Raw genomic sequence first — 17,499 nt, 5'->3', positions numbered from 1 at the left:
TCATATGTTTTGCTCGCACTATTCCAAAAATAATAATGGTCCAAAGTTTCTTGCGGAACACCAACTCTTTTTAATTTAACTCTAACTTATCCAACCAGATGTTGTGTGATACGAAGTCAAAAGCCTTACTCATATCAAAAAATATTACACACGTCGGTTTTTTTGAACCTATATTTACTGATAATTAGTCGACTTGTTTTTTTGAAAGCGAAATTGTTACTTGTTTATTATAATATAATTTTTTGTAAAAAAAAATGTTAAACAGCCATAATTGCTATCTCAAAAACTTTTGAAAAAAAATATATAAGTTCAATTGGGAGGTAGATATAAATTTCTTTTTGTCATCTTTTTTATGTAACGGCTTGACTACTGATAATTGTAATGCGTCAGGGAATTCACCACTTTCAAACGACAAATTGACTAGGTTAGTACTATGTTCTAACTGGTAACTAGTTCATCTCTGCATATTTTAATAATTATTGTGAGTATTTCATCATAGCCTACTTCTTTAGTACTCCGCAACAAATATTGTATTATTTTTAATATTTCGCTTTCTTTTACTGGATTGAGAAAAGGACAACTTCTAGTTTTATTTTGATTTATACTAGATGTCAACTTTCGGTTTGTCAAACATTTATCACTGCTATTAGTCAAATTTATGCAATAATCATTAAAACTATATTATGCTATATCTTTAGTGTTATTCATTTCATTGTTATTGTTATACTATAACTGATTTTTTTGTAAATAATTTTCCACGTTGTTATAACATAATTATATTTTACTGTTTGCTACATAATGGGTATTACTCAAATTTTTTTGATGTGGCAATACAATATTTTAGTGTTCTTGCATATTTTAAGTAATTATACTTATTGCTATCGTCTTTTTTACATATTTTATCAATATTACTAATGATAATGATAATGTGATCACTGCATGTGTTATTTTTGTTGATAGATTAATCTGTAATTTAGTTAAATTTTGCACGATTTGCTGTAACTGTTCTGAAATTTTATAACAATGTAGTGTATTTATTTTAAAATTACCTGATATGATAATTTTTCTATTCTTTTTACAGTATTTCCGAAGCAAAATTCTTAGTTTTTCAAAAAATATGCTAACATCAGATGTTCTAATATACAAATGATAAACAGATTTTTGTCCAACTATATCTATCCCACAACATTCAAATACTTTCGGTTCAGACAAAGTATGTAGGTATTCTAAATTTTTTGATACTATCCCTTGTTGTGTTAATATACAAACACAACCCTTTCTTTTTATTCTACTTTAATTTGATGTTACTAATAGTTTTTATTTTGTCAGCAAATTATTAATCAAGCAACCTATTAGAAGCTATGATCATCAGCTGTTATTCTGTTATTATAGTTAACGTCAATATTTATTACTAACTCGCACTTCCTTGGAATGCTGTAGCATTTCAGTATATAGCGTAATTGTCATTTTACATTTTGACCGTTACAAGAATTTCAGTATCACTACTTTGAATTTTTAGTTTTCTCTATTTAACCACATAATTTGTTATTATTATTAAATATGTTTATTTATATTGTGAACATCATAACAATTTCAGTACTATAATTAATAGATAAATCGTATTTTCGTCGAGTTTGAAGATTTAATTCTTTGTAGAATACTTATGTACCTATTGCTTTTATATTTTATTTGCACTAAGTATATCATGTTTTGGATAACACTATTCTTAGGGAAATAACCACACATTTTCGTATGTTTTATATTTATATAAGTGCATATAACAATTTAAGCACAATTAAAACGTATTTTTGTTGAGTTTACAAATTGATTTATTTATAGAATTATTATTTAATTTATACTTTATATGCGCTATATTATGTTAAGATAACATTTTTATTAGGAATAAGCAGTTTCTCTAGCGAATTATAACATTTTACCGCTCAAACACTACTGTTTTTGAATTTATATGCGGAGTACTTGTTTACATGACTACACTAGCGTCGCGGCCGTGCCTCCAATTTGTACGAGTTTTTTAAAAGCTATGTCTAACGCGAGCATAAAAGCAGTTTTCATGCTAAAACTGTTGCGAATGTTTTTATGAATATTTCATAGTCTAAAAGGTAATTCCATTGAAAAACTTTTAGTATACGACATTTATTCTTATTGTGTTTCATATATCAAGGTGAATAAATTTTTCAATAATCTAGGGGAAAATGAATCTTTTGTGGCTTTTGCGGGCTGGTGGCTATGACTTGTTTGATTTAATGACTACTGTCACGATAATATACTAACGCTCTGCGTATATACAAATAATATATGCTATAATTTTTTTTATGATAATAAGAGACGAGACGAGCAGGACGTTCAGCTGATGTCACAGAATTCAATAAATTTTCAAATGAGCTCTAGCTGTTATTGGATATGTACAAATTAATTTTAAAACTGTAGATTTTTTTATCAATTATTGACCCTACCAAAGACTGCGGCCCATGCGGCCTTCATCCCCTCTTTCTATAAAAATGTAGTAAACAATTATCCATACCTCTAACGCCTCTATTTTAGAGCTCCCTCGGATTAGGCATCTTACCAAAGATTTGGAAAAGATCCATTATTGTACATATTCACAAAAGCGGCGATCTTAGTTAAAATAACGATGAGGATAAGATCTGAGTTAAGAGTAACGATGAGGAAAAGATCTGAGTTAAGAGTTACGATGAGGGTAAGATTTGAGTTAAGAGCTATGATAAGGATAAAATCTGAGTTAAAATAACGATGAGGGTAAGATCTGAGATAAGAGTTACGATGGGTATGAGATCTGAGTTAAAATAACGATGAGGGTAAGATCTGAGTTAAGAGTTCCGATGAGGATAAGATCTGAGTTAAAATAACAATGAGGGAAAGATCTGAGTTAAGAGTTACGATGAGGATAAGATCTGAGTTAAAATTACGATGAGACAATTGAGACAGTGGATCCGGCTTTTAGAGCGAAATCCAAAAAATATAACTCATCATCTGACGTTTCGGGTTCCAACGGGGAATCCGAAATGGAATTAGGTAATGACTCCGACTCAAGCTCCGTAGCTTCGGTCAAACCAAGGAAAGTGATCACCCGATCAGCCCGTCCGCCTGTCCTTCAGGCGTACTTTGACGCGCAGGTGACCCCTAAGGTCCCCGCGGTCAGTCCTGACCGCACGGAAGCCCCTCAGGCTTCCAGTGCTTCACCGGCCCAGCCGGAAACAGCTCAACCGTCGAGAGCGGAGAGTGTCGCGTCGGATGCTGACGGCTTCATCACCGTCAGTCGCAAGAAGAAGCGCGGTCGCGAATTGCCTTCTCTTGATGGCACACCCGCCAAGAAAGCCGCGGCCACGACTGGCTCCACTCCCACGTCCGCGCCCGCGCCCGCTAAAGCCCGCGTACCGCCTCCGACCAAGCGCCCGCCTCCTATTTTTATAGGAGACCGAGGCCGCTGGTTGGTTATCAAAAATAGAATCCCGAAGACGCTCTCCTTCCAGGCGAGGGCGTACCAATCTCTCATCAAATTAGAGACCAAAGAGGTAGCGGACCACCGTGCCTTGACATCTCTTCTTAGAGAGCTGAGTGTGGGTTTCAACACGTACGCCCTGCCTGAGGAGAAGCGTCTGAGGGTCGTTATTAGGAACGTCCCCAGAGAGTTAGACGAAGCCGACATTCTGTCGGACCTCAAAGAGCAGGGTTACCCTGCACACGAGGTGCACCGTATGCGCGGAACCACCAACAAACAACCATTTAACATGGTTCTCGTCGTCCTCGACCTCACGCAAGAGGGAAAGGAAATTTTTAATATAAAATCGGTTTGCTCCCTTCAAGGCATCCGGGCCGAAGCTCCTCGCAACCGCGGGGGGCCTGGTCAGTGTCACAGATGCCAGTTATACGGGCACTCGGCACGCAACTGCGAACACACCCCGAGGTGTGTGAAGTGCCTCGGCAAACACGGCACGCTGGAGTGCCCTCGACCAGCGCAATGCGCGGAGCCCCCGGCCTGCGTCTTGTGCGGGGAGAAGGGGCACCCCGCGAGCTATCGCGGGTGTCCCAAGGCACCCAAACACAAGCGTCACCCAGGGCGCCGCCAGCCGCAAGGCAGAGCAGAGAAGGTGGAGTTCACTCCGACCTACAAACCTGCGCCGCCTCCGAAGGTAAACTGAGCCTGGGCGAGGTCTCCTCCGGCTGCCAACGCTGCCACAGAGGCCACTCTCGCGGCTCCCACGCCCCTCCGGCCACCGCTAGCGTCCCGCCCGGCGGCGTCGGTCCCGCGTCCGAGGCCACCGGCGCCCGCGTCCGCGGCAACAGGTAACCAAGGCGGCAGCGCCTTTGCCTTCATGTTCGAGCTGTCAGAGCTGTTCGACATAGATGAAATCACAGCCCTGGCCAGCAGGCTCGAGGCTGTCCGGGACGACCCGCCATCGCTCCTGCAAGTTATGGCAGACAACGCCAAAATTTTCCGAGCCCTCACCGATATAGGGCGAAAGTATAAAAACATTTGCGATGCCTAATCACGTAAGCGGACGGGTTAAACCACATACGCTCCGTATAGCGTATTTTAACGCCCAAGGCCTTAAGCCTTAAGGAGTTCGCTCACGAACATCAATTAGGCCTATTCTTAGTGCAAGAGACATTTCTAAAACCACGTATACGCGATCCGCGTATCGCTAATTACAACTTAGTCAGAAATTATCGCACCACCCGTATGGGCGGTACCCTCATTTATTTTAAAAGGTCTCTACACTGTATACCTATAGATGCTCCGGTCCTCACTAACATCGAGGCCTCTGCCATCCGAGTCAGTATGGCGAATCACCAGCCGATCACTGTTATTTCAGCTTTTCTTCCGCCCAACAAACAAGTATTAGACACAGATATAGAAGCATTACTCGGCCACGGGGCCGCAGTCATAGTGGGCGGCGATCTTAACGCCAAACACTCCAGCTGAAACAGTAGAGTCACAAATAGAAACGGAATCTTATTAGATTCGCTGACAGACACGCTGAACTTTTCAGTAATAGCACCCGACGAACCAACACGTTATACGGATGACGTCGCGCACCGACCCGACATTCTAGACGTTGCGTTACTTAAGAACGTAACGCTCAATGTAAATTCAATCGAGGTTTTTCACGAATTAGAGTCAGACCACCGGCCCGTCGTCCTACATCTAGGCCCACCGGTTAACTTTCAACCACCGACGAAAACAGTGATCGACTGGCAACGGCTGGAAAAGGATCTCGAGTCTATCAAGTCCGATGACCTTGACCTTATACCGGACGTCATCGACTCGGTCGACACGGCTCACAGTGCTATCTCTCATGTGACGTCACATATACAGAATAGGATCAAGGCCTGCTCCAGGCAGGTTCCGACGATGCAACCGCATCGCCTAAACCTGCCTCCAGAGGTCAGGAACTTACTCACACAGAAGCACAGAGCCACTAGACTTTACGATAGGTATCCGTCGGTCGAGAACAGGCGCCACCTCCGCTACCTACAGCGGGTGGTACGGGAACGTATCGCGGAACTCCGCGGCGAACGTTGGGACCGCTTGCTCGGCAACCTTAAGCCATCACATGTGGCTTTCTGAAAGCTGCCTCGCGCGTTCAAACAGGAGCCGCCCACTGTCATGCCTCCTTTGGACAGACCGGGACTGCAGCCGGCGCTCGATGACGATGAGAAGGCTGAATGCCTCGCCGATAGTCTCGAGAGTCAGTGCTCTCCAAATGCAGCAGCCGACCCGACACACGTTGACGAAGTTGATCGTGAAGTTGAACGTCGCTCCGCTCTGAGCCCTTCAGGCGATGTAATAAAGAAGAGAGACCTCTTACGAAGAGGTGAAGCTTATCATTAAGGAGCTTCACTCCAAGAAGGCCCCGGGGCCCGACACTATAAACAATAGGGTACTTAAAATCCTACCCTCGACTCTTATTACTTTATTGGTTACCATTTTTAATATTCTATTGTCTAATAGCGTGTTCCCCGAACAATGGAAGGATTCCATTGTTATCGGTATCCTAAAACCCAATAAACCTAAAGCTAATCCGAGTAGCTATAGGCCTATTAGCTTAATTAACTCGATCGGGAAACTTTACGAAAAATTAATTCTCGCGGGTCTTAATCACTACATCGCGGAGCTTAACCTGATACCCGACATACAGTTCGGATTCAGAACCGCTCACTCGTGTCCCCAGCAGGCTCACCGACTCACCGAGTACATTCTCATACGGCGTCAATTTCACGCTACCACGGCAGCCGTGTTTTTCGATGTCGCGAAGGCCTTCGTCAAGGTATGGCACAACGGCTTAGTATTCAAGCTGTATCAACTGGGAGTGCCAGACAGGCTCGTGCGCATCATTCGAGCCTACCTTACTGATCCCTCCTTCCGATATCGAGTAGAGGGCACCCTATCCTCACCCAGACCCATCAGGTCTGGCGTGCCACAGGGTTCGGTCCTCTCTCCCACTCTTTTCTCGCTCTTCACGAGCGACATTCCCAAGTTTCCGAGTGTCCAGCTCGCTCAGTACGCTGACGACACGGCACTCTACTTTGGCTCCAACCGCTCAACCTTGAGCAAGAAGTGCTTCAAGCCGCCGTCGATGAACTAGGCAACTGGTTCAGAAAATGGCGGATTGAAGTGAACCCCACCAAGAGTGCAGCGGTACTCTTCGGTAACGCGAATAGCATCCACGCTAAAAAACAACCGACCGACGTTATTAAACTGTATGAAACACCCATACCGTGGGTGAAGGATTACAAATACTTAGGAGTCACGTTCAACAGCAATATGAACTTCAAGAAGCATATTGATACGGTATGCAATAGAGCCCGATTTGTCCTCAGTCGCCTTTATCCACTTGTGTGTGGGCGAAGCAAACTTCCGCTCAAACTCAAAGTGACGCTGTACAAAACCATCGTACGGCCCATACTGTCATACGCAAGCGTCGTTTTCGCGCACACCCGACCGAGCTACTTAGGTCGTTTGCAAGTAGTTCAAAATAAATTCACGCGCATGGCAACCGGAGCCCCGTGGTTCATCCGAAACGTTGACCTTCACCGCGACCTAGAGCTTCCGACGATAGCTCAACACTTTAAAGAGATCTCGCGACGCTTCTTTGACAAGGCGCCTAACCATCCCAACATCTTGGTTAGGAAGGCATGCGGGTACACCCCCCTTCACCACAGTCTCAACCCAATAAGACGTCCCAGACACGTAACGGTAGACCCGGATGACGACATCACCATCGCGAACGCGACACCCACACAGACACGCACACACCGCCTTCGCAGTCGTAGGCGCGGTCAACCACCGCAAACCACTGACACTCGTCACTCTGACGATGGTCAGCGGCCCGCACCCTAGACACACCACACATTGTTTTGATACCCGACGAGACGCTAGTCCTCGTCCTGTAATCGTTTCACTACACTCACTCACACACGGACTGACTGACGGACTGACATACACCACTTACACAATCACAAACACACTCCACAAACAGACACAAACACAAACATACATGCACACTAACATTTACACTACTTGCACACATACAAACATACATACATACAATCATAAACACATACACACACACTTACATACACTACACTAAACATCACCACACTCGCCGGCGAGTGTGTTCTTCTCATCTTTTCATCTTCATTTTCATTTTCATTCTCTCTCCTTCCCACAAGCACACAGCCGGTCTGAGGTTCGAGTCTCCTTAGGAGACGCCCCGCGACTGTTGTTGCGTAGTGTTTACTGCCTCCACGGCCCACGTCCTACTTCGCTGTGAAAGCCAGAGATGCTAACAGCACAGAGGAGGTTGTAGTCGGTATGGGGTGTCCGCTTACGCGGACACTCGAGTCCGACATATTACGCCCCGGAACGGAAAAATACGTAACAGTATTTCCTCCTCTCAAAAAAAAAAAAAAAAACGAGTCCCGACGCTTCATTCGAGGACGCTTGGCCTTGCTGTGCGGTTGTGTAACGCGGAGCATATGACTGATCACGTGAGTATATCTGCGATCGTCGAGAGAAACTACGATGCTTGAAACTTTACTGGTGATCTAAACTGGTGATCTGTATGATTCTATGAGTTGATGTACAGCATTATGAAATGGTTCTTATCAGAGCTAATATTACGTTATACAAAATAAAATGTTCTTATCAGAGCTAATACTACGTTATATAAAATAAAATGTTCTTGTCAGAACGAATCTTTCGGCATACGCTTATTACAGTTATTATGCACGATTACTATTTCTACGATCTATAATGCTACGTTATAAGTTAGATATTAGACATTTGTGTTAATTGATATAACTTGTTGTAGGCAGACAGCTACATAAGCAACTAAACATTTTTTAGCAAAATGAAATTTCTAAAGAAAATTAATTTATTGTGAAAAAATAGGATAATTTAATACAAAGTATGGCCTCCTCTGCTATTCAGAACTTGTCGGCAACGAATAATCATTGAATTAATGAGACTGTTTATGTCATCTTGTGGTATTCGCTCCCAATGGAATTGTAGCAAATCCTTCAGCTGTTGGGTTGTTGTCACTCCGTCCAAGACCTACAAAACACGTCTCTGGAGCATGTCCCATGCATGCTCGATGGGGTTGAGGTCTGGCGAATTAATGAATTTGACAACACAATTGACTTTGACCAACATAAAACATATATGTTTTTAACAAGTATTGTTAATTTTATTGAAGTTTATGTATACTAATTATTAAAAACAAGTTTTGTACTCTATCCATGCTTGGTGGATAAAGTTTTAAACATTTACCGGACAGTCCGTTTTTATTCTAGTGGAAAAGAAGAAACTTTTTTTTAAAGGTACCCATGTCGTATCGTCCCGGAAACACCGCACAAGGAAGCTCATTCCACAGCTTTGTAGTACGTGGAAGAAAGCTCCTTGAAAACCACACTGTGGAGGACCGCCACACATCCAGATGGTGAGGATGATATCCTAACTTGTGGCGTGTCGTGCGAAGGTGGAATTCGGCGGCAGGAACCAGGTTAAACAGCTCTTCGGAACACTCCCCGTGATAAATGCGGTAGAAGACATACAATGAAGCGACTTCTCTACGCAACGCCAAGTGATCCAGCCGTTCACAGAGCACTGGGTCCCCCACAATTCGAACTGCTCTACGTTGCACGCGGTCAAATGGATCGAGCTGATACTGGGGTGCAACAGACCAGAGATGACAGCAATACTCCATGTGTGGCTGGACCTGCACTTTGTAGAGCGCTAGTATGTGTGCCGGCTTGGCTTTGCCCTCCAGATGACCACGAAATTGGCAATCCCTCGAGATTTCGAGACCCAGTATTCCGATACTAGGCGAGGCTTTAAGGGAAGTGTTGTCGAAGAGCGGTGATACGACAAATGGGGTTTTTTTAAGTGGTAAACGCGCAAACTTGACTATTCTGGGGGTTAAATTGGACAAGGTTTAATTTGCCCCATTCCGCGACCTTCTCAAGAGAGGACTCGATAGAAGACACAAGTTTCTCCCGGCACTCGTCGACGATTTCCCGAGAGAGACCTGCAAGGCCCATGTATACGGTATCACCAGTGCTGTCATCTGCATAACAATGAATGTTGGAGGCTTCCAATATATCATTGATATGCAGAAGAAACAGCGTGGGAGATAGCACACAGCCTTGGGGCACTCCAGCATTCACGGGCTTCGGGTTCGAGCAATATCCGTCGACAACGACCTGTATGCTGCACCCAGTGAGGAAGCTGGAGGTCCACTTGCACAAGCTTTCGGGAAGCCCAAATGATGGAAGTTTTGCGAGGAGCGCCTTGTGCCATACACGATCAAAGGCCTTCGCTATATCCAGGCTAACTGCCAGGCCTTCCCCCTTGCTTTCAATAGCCACCGCCCATCTATGTGTTAGGTATACCAGAAGATCGCCAGTCGACCGACCATGGTGAAAGCCGTACTGCCGGTCGTTGATCAACTGGTGACCCTCAACCCGAGAGCTGGCGGTTAATTATGCTCTCCATGATTTTGGAAAGCAGGGAGGTAAACGCTATAGGCCTGCAGTTTGCCGGATCCGAACTGTCTCCTTTTTTTGGATCGGATAGACAATGGCTGACTTCCATGAGTCAGGGACTACGCCTTTAGAATAAGAGTGCCGGAATAAACGCGTTAGCACCGGCGACAACTCAGGGGCACACGTTCTAAGCACGATTGGAAAAATGCCATCCGGCCCGCTCGACTTCCTGACGTCCAACGAAAACAGAGCTCACCTAACAGTTTTCTGTCTGAACTGTACTTCAGGCATTAAGCTCTGACACCGCGGGATGGTCGGCGGTGTTTTTCCGTTGTCGTCAAGAGTCGAGTTGGAGGCAAAAAGAGCGCACAAGAGATCGGCTTTCTCTATTGCCGTATGGGCCAGGGTGTCATTCCTCATGTGCAACGGCGGCATGGACGGCTGGCTGAAGTTACCAAGAGCATATTTCGACAACGACCAGAACTTGCGTGTTCCGGTCGGGTAATTGGAAAGCTGCTCGCCGATTTTGACGACGTGTTTTGACTTTGCACGGTCGATTTGCCGTTTAAAAATGGAGTCAAAGACGTAAGCTTTATTAGCAATATTTATCTCGGCTTATATTAAGATATTCGATGCTTTTATAATCGTCTCGCAAGCATGAGTAATGCATTAACTACATTTTACCTTTGATATCCAATGCAAATACAAAGAGAAATATGAGTCACCAGTAGCTGGAAATCTCAAATAAACAGCTAAGTAACAAAAAAAGGCGGTAAGCCTTCCTTCAAGGCTGGCAATGCTCCTGTGGTTCGTCTGGTATTGCAAGAGAATGTGTGCGGCGATGATCACGTATCACCAGGTGACCCGTGCCTACGCTCGTTTGTCCTCCTTTTCCATAAAAAAAAAATAATTGCGCCGTTGGAGTGATGGCATCTCGATACAGTGAATTCTGCTAAGAAAAGTATGGTACAACTTTTTGAATCAAATTGTTCAAATGTACTGGTCTCATTCTAACAAAATTTCTGAATCCATCGTCTATTCTTCTATTCTTAAATCATTCAATAAACAACGCCCCTTCTTGCTGTCGTCTCCTCAAAAATGATCGCTCCCACTTGCGTGGTTTTCACGAATTTCCTTCATTCTGTATGATGTACAAGTATACTGCACTCATTAAGCAAAGTTCCGCAGTACCTTCACTTTCTATTGTCTGTACCAGTAGATCAATTGTGTTGTCAAATTCATTAATTCGCCAGACCTCAAACCCATCGAGCATGCATGGGACATGCTCCAGAGACGTGTTTTGAAGGTCTTGGACGGAGTGACAACAACCCAACAGCTGAAGGATTTGCTACAATTCCATTGGGAGCGAATACCGCAAGATGACATAAACAGTCTCATTTATTTAATGATTATTCGTTGCCGACAAGTTCTGAATAGCAGAGGAGGCCATACTTTGTATTAATTTATCCAATTCTTTCACAATAAATTAATTTTCTTTACAAATTTCATTTTGCTAAAAAATGTTTAGTTGCTTATGTACCCTTTCCGCATCGCACGTGCCCGCGGGCACTGGTAATTCAAAAAACAATGAGTGCGGCTGTGAGGCACTCTTTTACCTCACCCAGATTTCACCCTTATTAGGTGTACAAGATGGTTTATTTGCCTACGCAGTTATGAACGAGTGAAGTCCCATACACATTTCGATCCGTTACGATTCAAGGCCACCAATATTCGACGTCATAGCTTTACGGACATAGCACTTTTGTGTTCACTTGTTCCCGGGCGGCGCAGCGAGCGGTCGTTATCAAGACTTTGCACGAAGATTGTTCTTTGTGGAGATTTTGGCTTTATTTTATAATGAATATATGATGTTCATTACAAAAACATAAAAGGAAATAAATAAAACAAGTAATTAATAATAATAACAATATTTATTCTAAAATATACCTATTTTTACACTTATTGTCGAATGAAAAGTCTGTGTGAAATAAAAAAGAAAGACAATATGAATAATTTATACATGGTCTTATAGCTTGTTTCAATAGCTTTCAGTGACAGTCACTCAAATCACCCTAGTTATAAGAATTTTATAAGTACACGTAAAATAATTCGCACGGGGAAAACGCTGCGCAAGCGCTAAACGCTTGCCGATCTAAGGTGTACATCGAGCGGCAGAGCGCGCCGATCCGGAAAGGATTTGTTTCTGCAGTATATTCTAATATTGTTAATTTCTGTTATTAAAAGAACTTATAACGACAACAGCTGTCATTTTTACATCATAAGACCCTAAAAGTATTATTTTAAAAATATAATACAACGTTATAATGTGAAAAACCATCGTAAAATTTAAATTAGTACATTACTTAGACTTTTTTGATGAGTGTACATATGTATATATTATACTCTGTGTTTCTTAAATTTCTTTCTTCGATCTTTTTTTGTAGTTTGTACTGAACGTAGTGTTTAAATTCTCTTTGGCTCAACGCTTGACAAGGCAAGCGAGACAACGCTGAAGTAGAATAGAGCCACGCTGCTTTCTTGAATTTTTAAATAATAGTTATTTGTTTTTGACCTTTTCTGTAAATTTATAATAAAAAATCGTGAATTAAATGGTAATTGTTTGGTTGCAATTGAGCTGACAATTCAAGCAATCCTATTCAAACCTCAGTGACGCGAGGAATCGCTGAGAGGTTGATAATATTATATTAGATCAACACGTGCTAACGTAGTAAATCCGTTTTAAATATGGTATGTTTGTTAATTCATTATATAAAAAACATCTTGTTATACTGCCTTTCTATACTTATCTCATAACTTTCACGTAACTATTAATTTTTTTGGTTATGTTTACGTTTGATTGCGTAGTATTGCTCATCATGCAGGTACACTAAACTAAAACTTTATTGAATTAGCATAAACTGTTATCTACTTTCATGTACTTTATTAAAATTTATCAATTGGCTATTCTATCAACTCACTGCTATATTTTTCTTATATTTTCAGTCAGAAGCCGAAGCTGCTGTGAACCCGAAGGCATACCCACTAGCTGATGCTACACTGACTGCTAAAATACTTAATCTCGTTCAGCAAGCTGCTAACTACAAACAGCTAAGGAAAGGTGCAAATGAAGCGACTAAAACACTAAACAGGGGTCTCTCTGAATTTATCATTATGGCAGCAGATACTGAACCTCTGGAAATTGTATTACACATTCCTATATTGTGTGAAGATAAAAATGTACCTTATGTGTTTGTGCGCTCAAAGCAGGCTCTAGGCAGAGCATGTGGTGTTTCTCGCCAAATCATCGCCTGTTCCATTACCATAAATGAGGGCTCTCAATTGAAGCCTCAGATTCAGAGCATTCAACAAGAAATAGAAAGACTTTTAGTTTAAGTATGTGTGTGACACAGTACAAAGTATTGTTATGTATTGGTTAATATGTGGGAAATAAAAACTATATTTACCAGAATTGATTATAATTATTCTTATACTGTCTACATACATTTAACATCATATAACAAAAAATAACTCATAAATAACCTCTTATTTTTTTATTCTTATGTATATATGTCTTCAGTTTAAACTTCTTTGCCATATCCATTAAATAATAGTGGTTGTAATCCAGACACAAATCAATCCTATCCATATTATAAAACTTGAGAAGACCTCGTCTTTTAGCTGGTCAGCCTCATTTTCACTTGCCTTCAGTATTTCCCATAACTATAAACCTCTCTTAACTTTAGTCTCACTTTCTCATTATATCTAGGTTTAAAACTAGCAATATATTATTTAATAATCATACTAGTATGTAAAACCTTTTTTTATTGTTAAATTTAATTTCTTTACTAATTAAAAAATTTCCTAGCTCGTAATTGCCAGTTATCCTCCCATCTTGATTCCTGAAATTTATTCAACTCATTTCGCATTCTTTGAGCAATTTCATTTTGTTCAATATTGTTGGGGAATTTATCAAACCATTTAATTATTTGTTTTGAGAGCTCATCACTAGTCTTGAATGTGTACCCGTTTGTTCCATCTTCAATTAGTTCATTAATGCTAAAAAACCAGTAGTATATATAGAAAAAGTAATAATATGTATAAACATGTAAAATAACTAAATATTTATTGGATGATCTTTATAGATAATTTTTTTAAGTTAGTATTAGCATTTATTCTTATATACACCTATAAATACTAGTTTATTATATGAATACTTCTTAGCTGACCACTAAGCAGAGAAGGATAATCTTTGAAAAAAAATAGATGTAAAATAAATCAATAATTTACCATTTAAACTCAAAAGCACATACAGGTAGTCCAGCTCCAAACATATCAACAACTTTCATAGGCAGATCCAAGCCTGAGGAGCTTGTATGGAGGCACACACCTAAGTCTGCACTGGCTACCATTGTCGGATAGTCGCAGGCATCAAGCCACGGAGTTACAACTTTTACATGTTGCCAATTTCGTGATGCTATCTGCTTCTGATAATATTCCTTCATGGGGCCTTTGCCAGTAATCACACATAAAAGCTTTGGTAAGTGTTTTGATAAGCTATAAGATGTTTCATATACTGTAATGATATAATATATATTTATAATACATTTATGACGACCCGTATAGCCCAGTACTTTTGTGACCCTGCCTACTAAGGTAGAGGTCCCAGGTTCAAATGCCGGTAGGTGTGTAGGTTTGTTTCCAAGTCATGGATTTTTATATGTATTTATATATGTTTAAGTAAGTATATTGTATTAAATATTATTTTTGTTTTGCACCCATAGTAGTGTCGATGCCTAGTTTGGAGCAAGATAATTTGTGTAAGAGTGTGTCAATATTATTATTTATGAAAGGTTTATTACAATAGATATCTGAAGTTATAAACAAAATATCTTGTAGTTTCATTATTTTAAAATACATAATTTTGAATAAAATGTTCCAAATTAAAATTGCTGGCACATATAAATAATTGATAATTACTGACAAATCTTACTACTTAAAAACTCCAATAAATCTTTAACTGCATAATTGAGTGTATGTTGTATTCTATGTGAAAATAATAATTATTACAGTTCTATCTGCTCAACATACTTTGTAAAGCTTCCAATAACACACCAAAATCTTCATCTGGCGTCCAGCTTGTGCTGCTAAAGAGCAAGCCAGGTCTCCCACTCCTTAAAACAATATCAGTGCCAACTATCTCTGTAAATAATGTTTTTGTACCAACATCAACACAGCTTTCTGCATTATTTTCCTTCATAAATTCACTAAATTGTGCTCCCAATTTTAAAAACCAATTATGTTTCTCTTGTACTGTTATTGGATGAAATATTTTTGGAGGTCGATCATACAGAACAGTTGCTCTGTAATTTATAAAATAAACTAATATTAGTGTTACATTTGACATACTTTTTGATCTTTCAGTGATTTCTCTCACAACTGGGTTTTATAGTTAAGTTGGTCACCTGGTGTTAAGTGATCACCGCCACATTCTCTTGTAATACCAGTGGAATAACATTAGTGTTGCCAGCCTTAAAGGAAGGTGTACACACTTTTTTTTAAGATATCCATGTCATATTGTCACGGAAACTCATTTCATAGCTTTGTAGTATGTGGAAGAAAGATCCTTGAAAAGCACACTGTGGAGGACTGCCACACATCCAAATGATGGGGATGTTATCCTAAGTTGTGGAGTGTTGTGTGAAGGTGGAATTCGGCAGCACAAATATTCTTGCTTTACCATGACTGTTACCAAATAAAATATTTATAATACAGTTCAACCTGAATAAGACAACTCTATAAGTGACAACAATATTCAGGTTCCTTCATTAAAGTCTACTACCACATCCAGTGTAGGAAACCTCAAGTCTTAACATCTAAATTGAAGTAAGACTCATTCAGACATAATTTATGTATTAACATAACTGCCCATTCAAAATTATTTAAATATGAGGACAAAAGGAAAAAATTACTGATTTCTTTAAATAAATGAAATACATAGAGAAAATAGTGTACTATTATTATTCCTTAGTACTTGCATCATTCTTCACAATCTTTAACTTCTTTAAAGGAGAGTAACTCCAAAAAGTATAATGTGACAAATTGTTTTAATGGTGAGAAAACTTTATGAGAAAGAATAACATTTGGGTCCCTTGACTTTTCTTTTATACAGGTTTGACTGTTTAAGCCTATATTTTGAAAATTAATAAAAACAAGATAATATATTTTAGCAACACATAATTATGGTAAAGGTAGTTTATTTATTAAGGCTTGTACTAATATAACTGGAGAATAATGTTCATAATGATATAAATGTCTTCATGTTATTTATTCAAATTACTCACACTATACCCCAATTTTCAATTAAGTCATCTTTCATGGCACATGTCACACACAGATTGTGATCAGAAGATTGACCAAAGCATTTCTCAATCCCAGTTGCAAGCCTTAGTAGAGGATGACTTGGCTTTAAGGACAGGGCCATTATTGAATATGCATAGTTATGCCAGTCTATAATAAACTTTGTTTTGGTAACTAAACAGTAAAATCTGCATACAGGTAACGTAGGGATTGCAGGTGGATTTTGGCATATAAGATAATCACAACTTCTAGTAATTAATAACGTAAGAAAAAGACTAAATGTTTGCCACAAAGTCTTTGCAAAATATTGAATAATTTTGGGAGCATTAAGTTTTAATGAAACCAGCTTTGTAACAGTTATATTAGGGTTATTCAGTATTTCAGGGAGGGGTGATGATTCCAAGTAACCTATTATATTTACATTAAATCCGGAATGTGCGAGCGACAGTGCATGATATTGCATTCGTGGACTTCTTCCTATATCACCTAAAACAACAACTTTAACAACTTTCTTGGAATAATTTTCTTCCATTTTTTAAGTTGTAGAGAGTGAATGTAAACTGTACTGAGCCGATATCAATGAATGAAGCAAAAATTAAGATTAAAATATAAATTAACTAGGTAGGTACTCTTAACGATTTGCCAAAATTAAAAATAACAAAGTGTTTTTTTTTAATTATGGGCAGGTTATAGTCTGTGCTATAGTCGTTTAACCTTACCACAGAACACTATTATTATTATTATCTATAATTATTTTAACCTTTCCGCATCAGCCGTGCCCGCGGGCACTGGTAATTCAAAAAACAATGAGAGCGGCTGTGCCGCGGGGCACTCTTTTACCTCATCCAGTTTTCACCCTTATTAGGTGTACAAGATGGTTTATTTGCCTACGCAGTTATGAACGAGTGAATTCCCAAACACATTTCGATCCGTTACGATTCAAGGCCACCAATATTCGACGTCATAGCTTTACGGACAAAGCACTTATGTGTCCACTTGTTCCCGGCCGGCGCAGCGAGCGGTCGTTATCAAGACTTTACACGAAGATCGTTCTTTGTGGAGATTTAAGCTTAATTTTATAATTAACATATACTATTCATTACAAAAACATAA

The 17,499-nt window shown here is 40.1% G+C and overlaps 2 protein-coding genes across 4 annotated transcripts; one reads left to right on the top strand and one right to left on the bottom strand.

Annotated features, from left to right (window-relative positions):
* Positions 1 to 12,503: 12,503 nt before the first annotated feature.
* On the top strand, positions 12,504 to 13,498 carry LOC126966125 (NHP2-like protein 1). The gene is made up of 2 exons (XM_050810049.1): positions 12,504 to 12,777; positions 13,033 to 13,498. The coding sequence occupies exons 1-2, from the start codon at positions 12,775 to 12,777 to the stop codon at positions 13,420 to 13,422; spliced, it is 393 nt and encodes a 130-aa protein (XP_050666006.1). The 5' UTR covers positions 12,504 to 12,774; the 3' UTR covers positions 13,423 to 13,498.
* On the bottom strand, positions 13,489 to 17,033 carry LOC126965994 (chitobiosyldiphosphodolichol beta-mannosyltransferase). Of its 3 annotated transcripts, none has more exons than XM_050809859.1 (4): positions 16,371 to 17,033; positions 15,118 to 15,389; positions 14,317 to 14,602; positions 13,489 to 14,085 (listed from the first exon to the last, which is right to left on the bottom strand). In XM_050809859.1, the coding sequence occupies exons 1-4, from the start codon at positions 16,916 to 16,918 to the stop codon at positions 13,875 to 13,877; spliced, it is 1,317 nt and encodes a 438-aa protein (XP_050665816.1). In that variant the 5' UTR covers positions 16,919 to 17,033; the 3' UTR covers positions 13,489 to 13,874. The 3 variants fall into 3 exon arrangements, with proteins under 3 accessions (XP_050665816.1, XP_050665833.1, XP_050665824.1); XM_050809876.1 differs by having other exon boundaries at positions 16,808 to 16,987; XM_050809867.1 differs by lacking the exon at positions 14,317 to 14,602 and having other exon boundaries at positions 13,935 to 14,085.
* Between the last annotated feature and the right edge of the window lie 466 nt (positions 17,034 to 17,499).

This window comes from Leptidea sinapis, chromosome 1 (genome assembly GCF_905404315.1).
Source record: "Leptidea sinapis chromosome 1, ilLepSina1.1, whole genome shotgun sequence".
In the NCBI taxonomy this organism is placed as follows: Eukaryota; Metazoa; Arthropoda; class Insecta; order Lepidoptera; family Pieridae; genus Leptidea; species Leptidea sinapis.
Note: the sequence above shows the minus strand (reverse complement) of the source record. Positions and strands in the feature narration are given on the sequence as shown.

Coding starts and splice junctions, on each gene's coding strand:
- LOC126965994 (XM_050809859.1), bottom strand. CDS start 16,918: ATGGAAGAAAATTATTCCAAGAAAGTTGTTAAAGTTGTTGTTTTAGGT. Junction 14,603..15,117: donor GTTATTGGAAGCTTTACAAA/GTATGTTGAGCA, acceptor ATATCATTACAG/TATATGAAACATCTTATAGC. Junction 14,086..14,316: donor TGTGCTTTTGAGTTTAAATG/GTAAATTATTGA, acceptor CTGGTTTTTTAG/CATTAATGAACTAATTGAAG.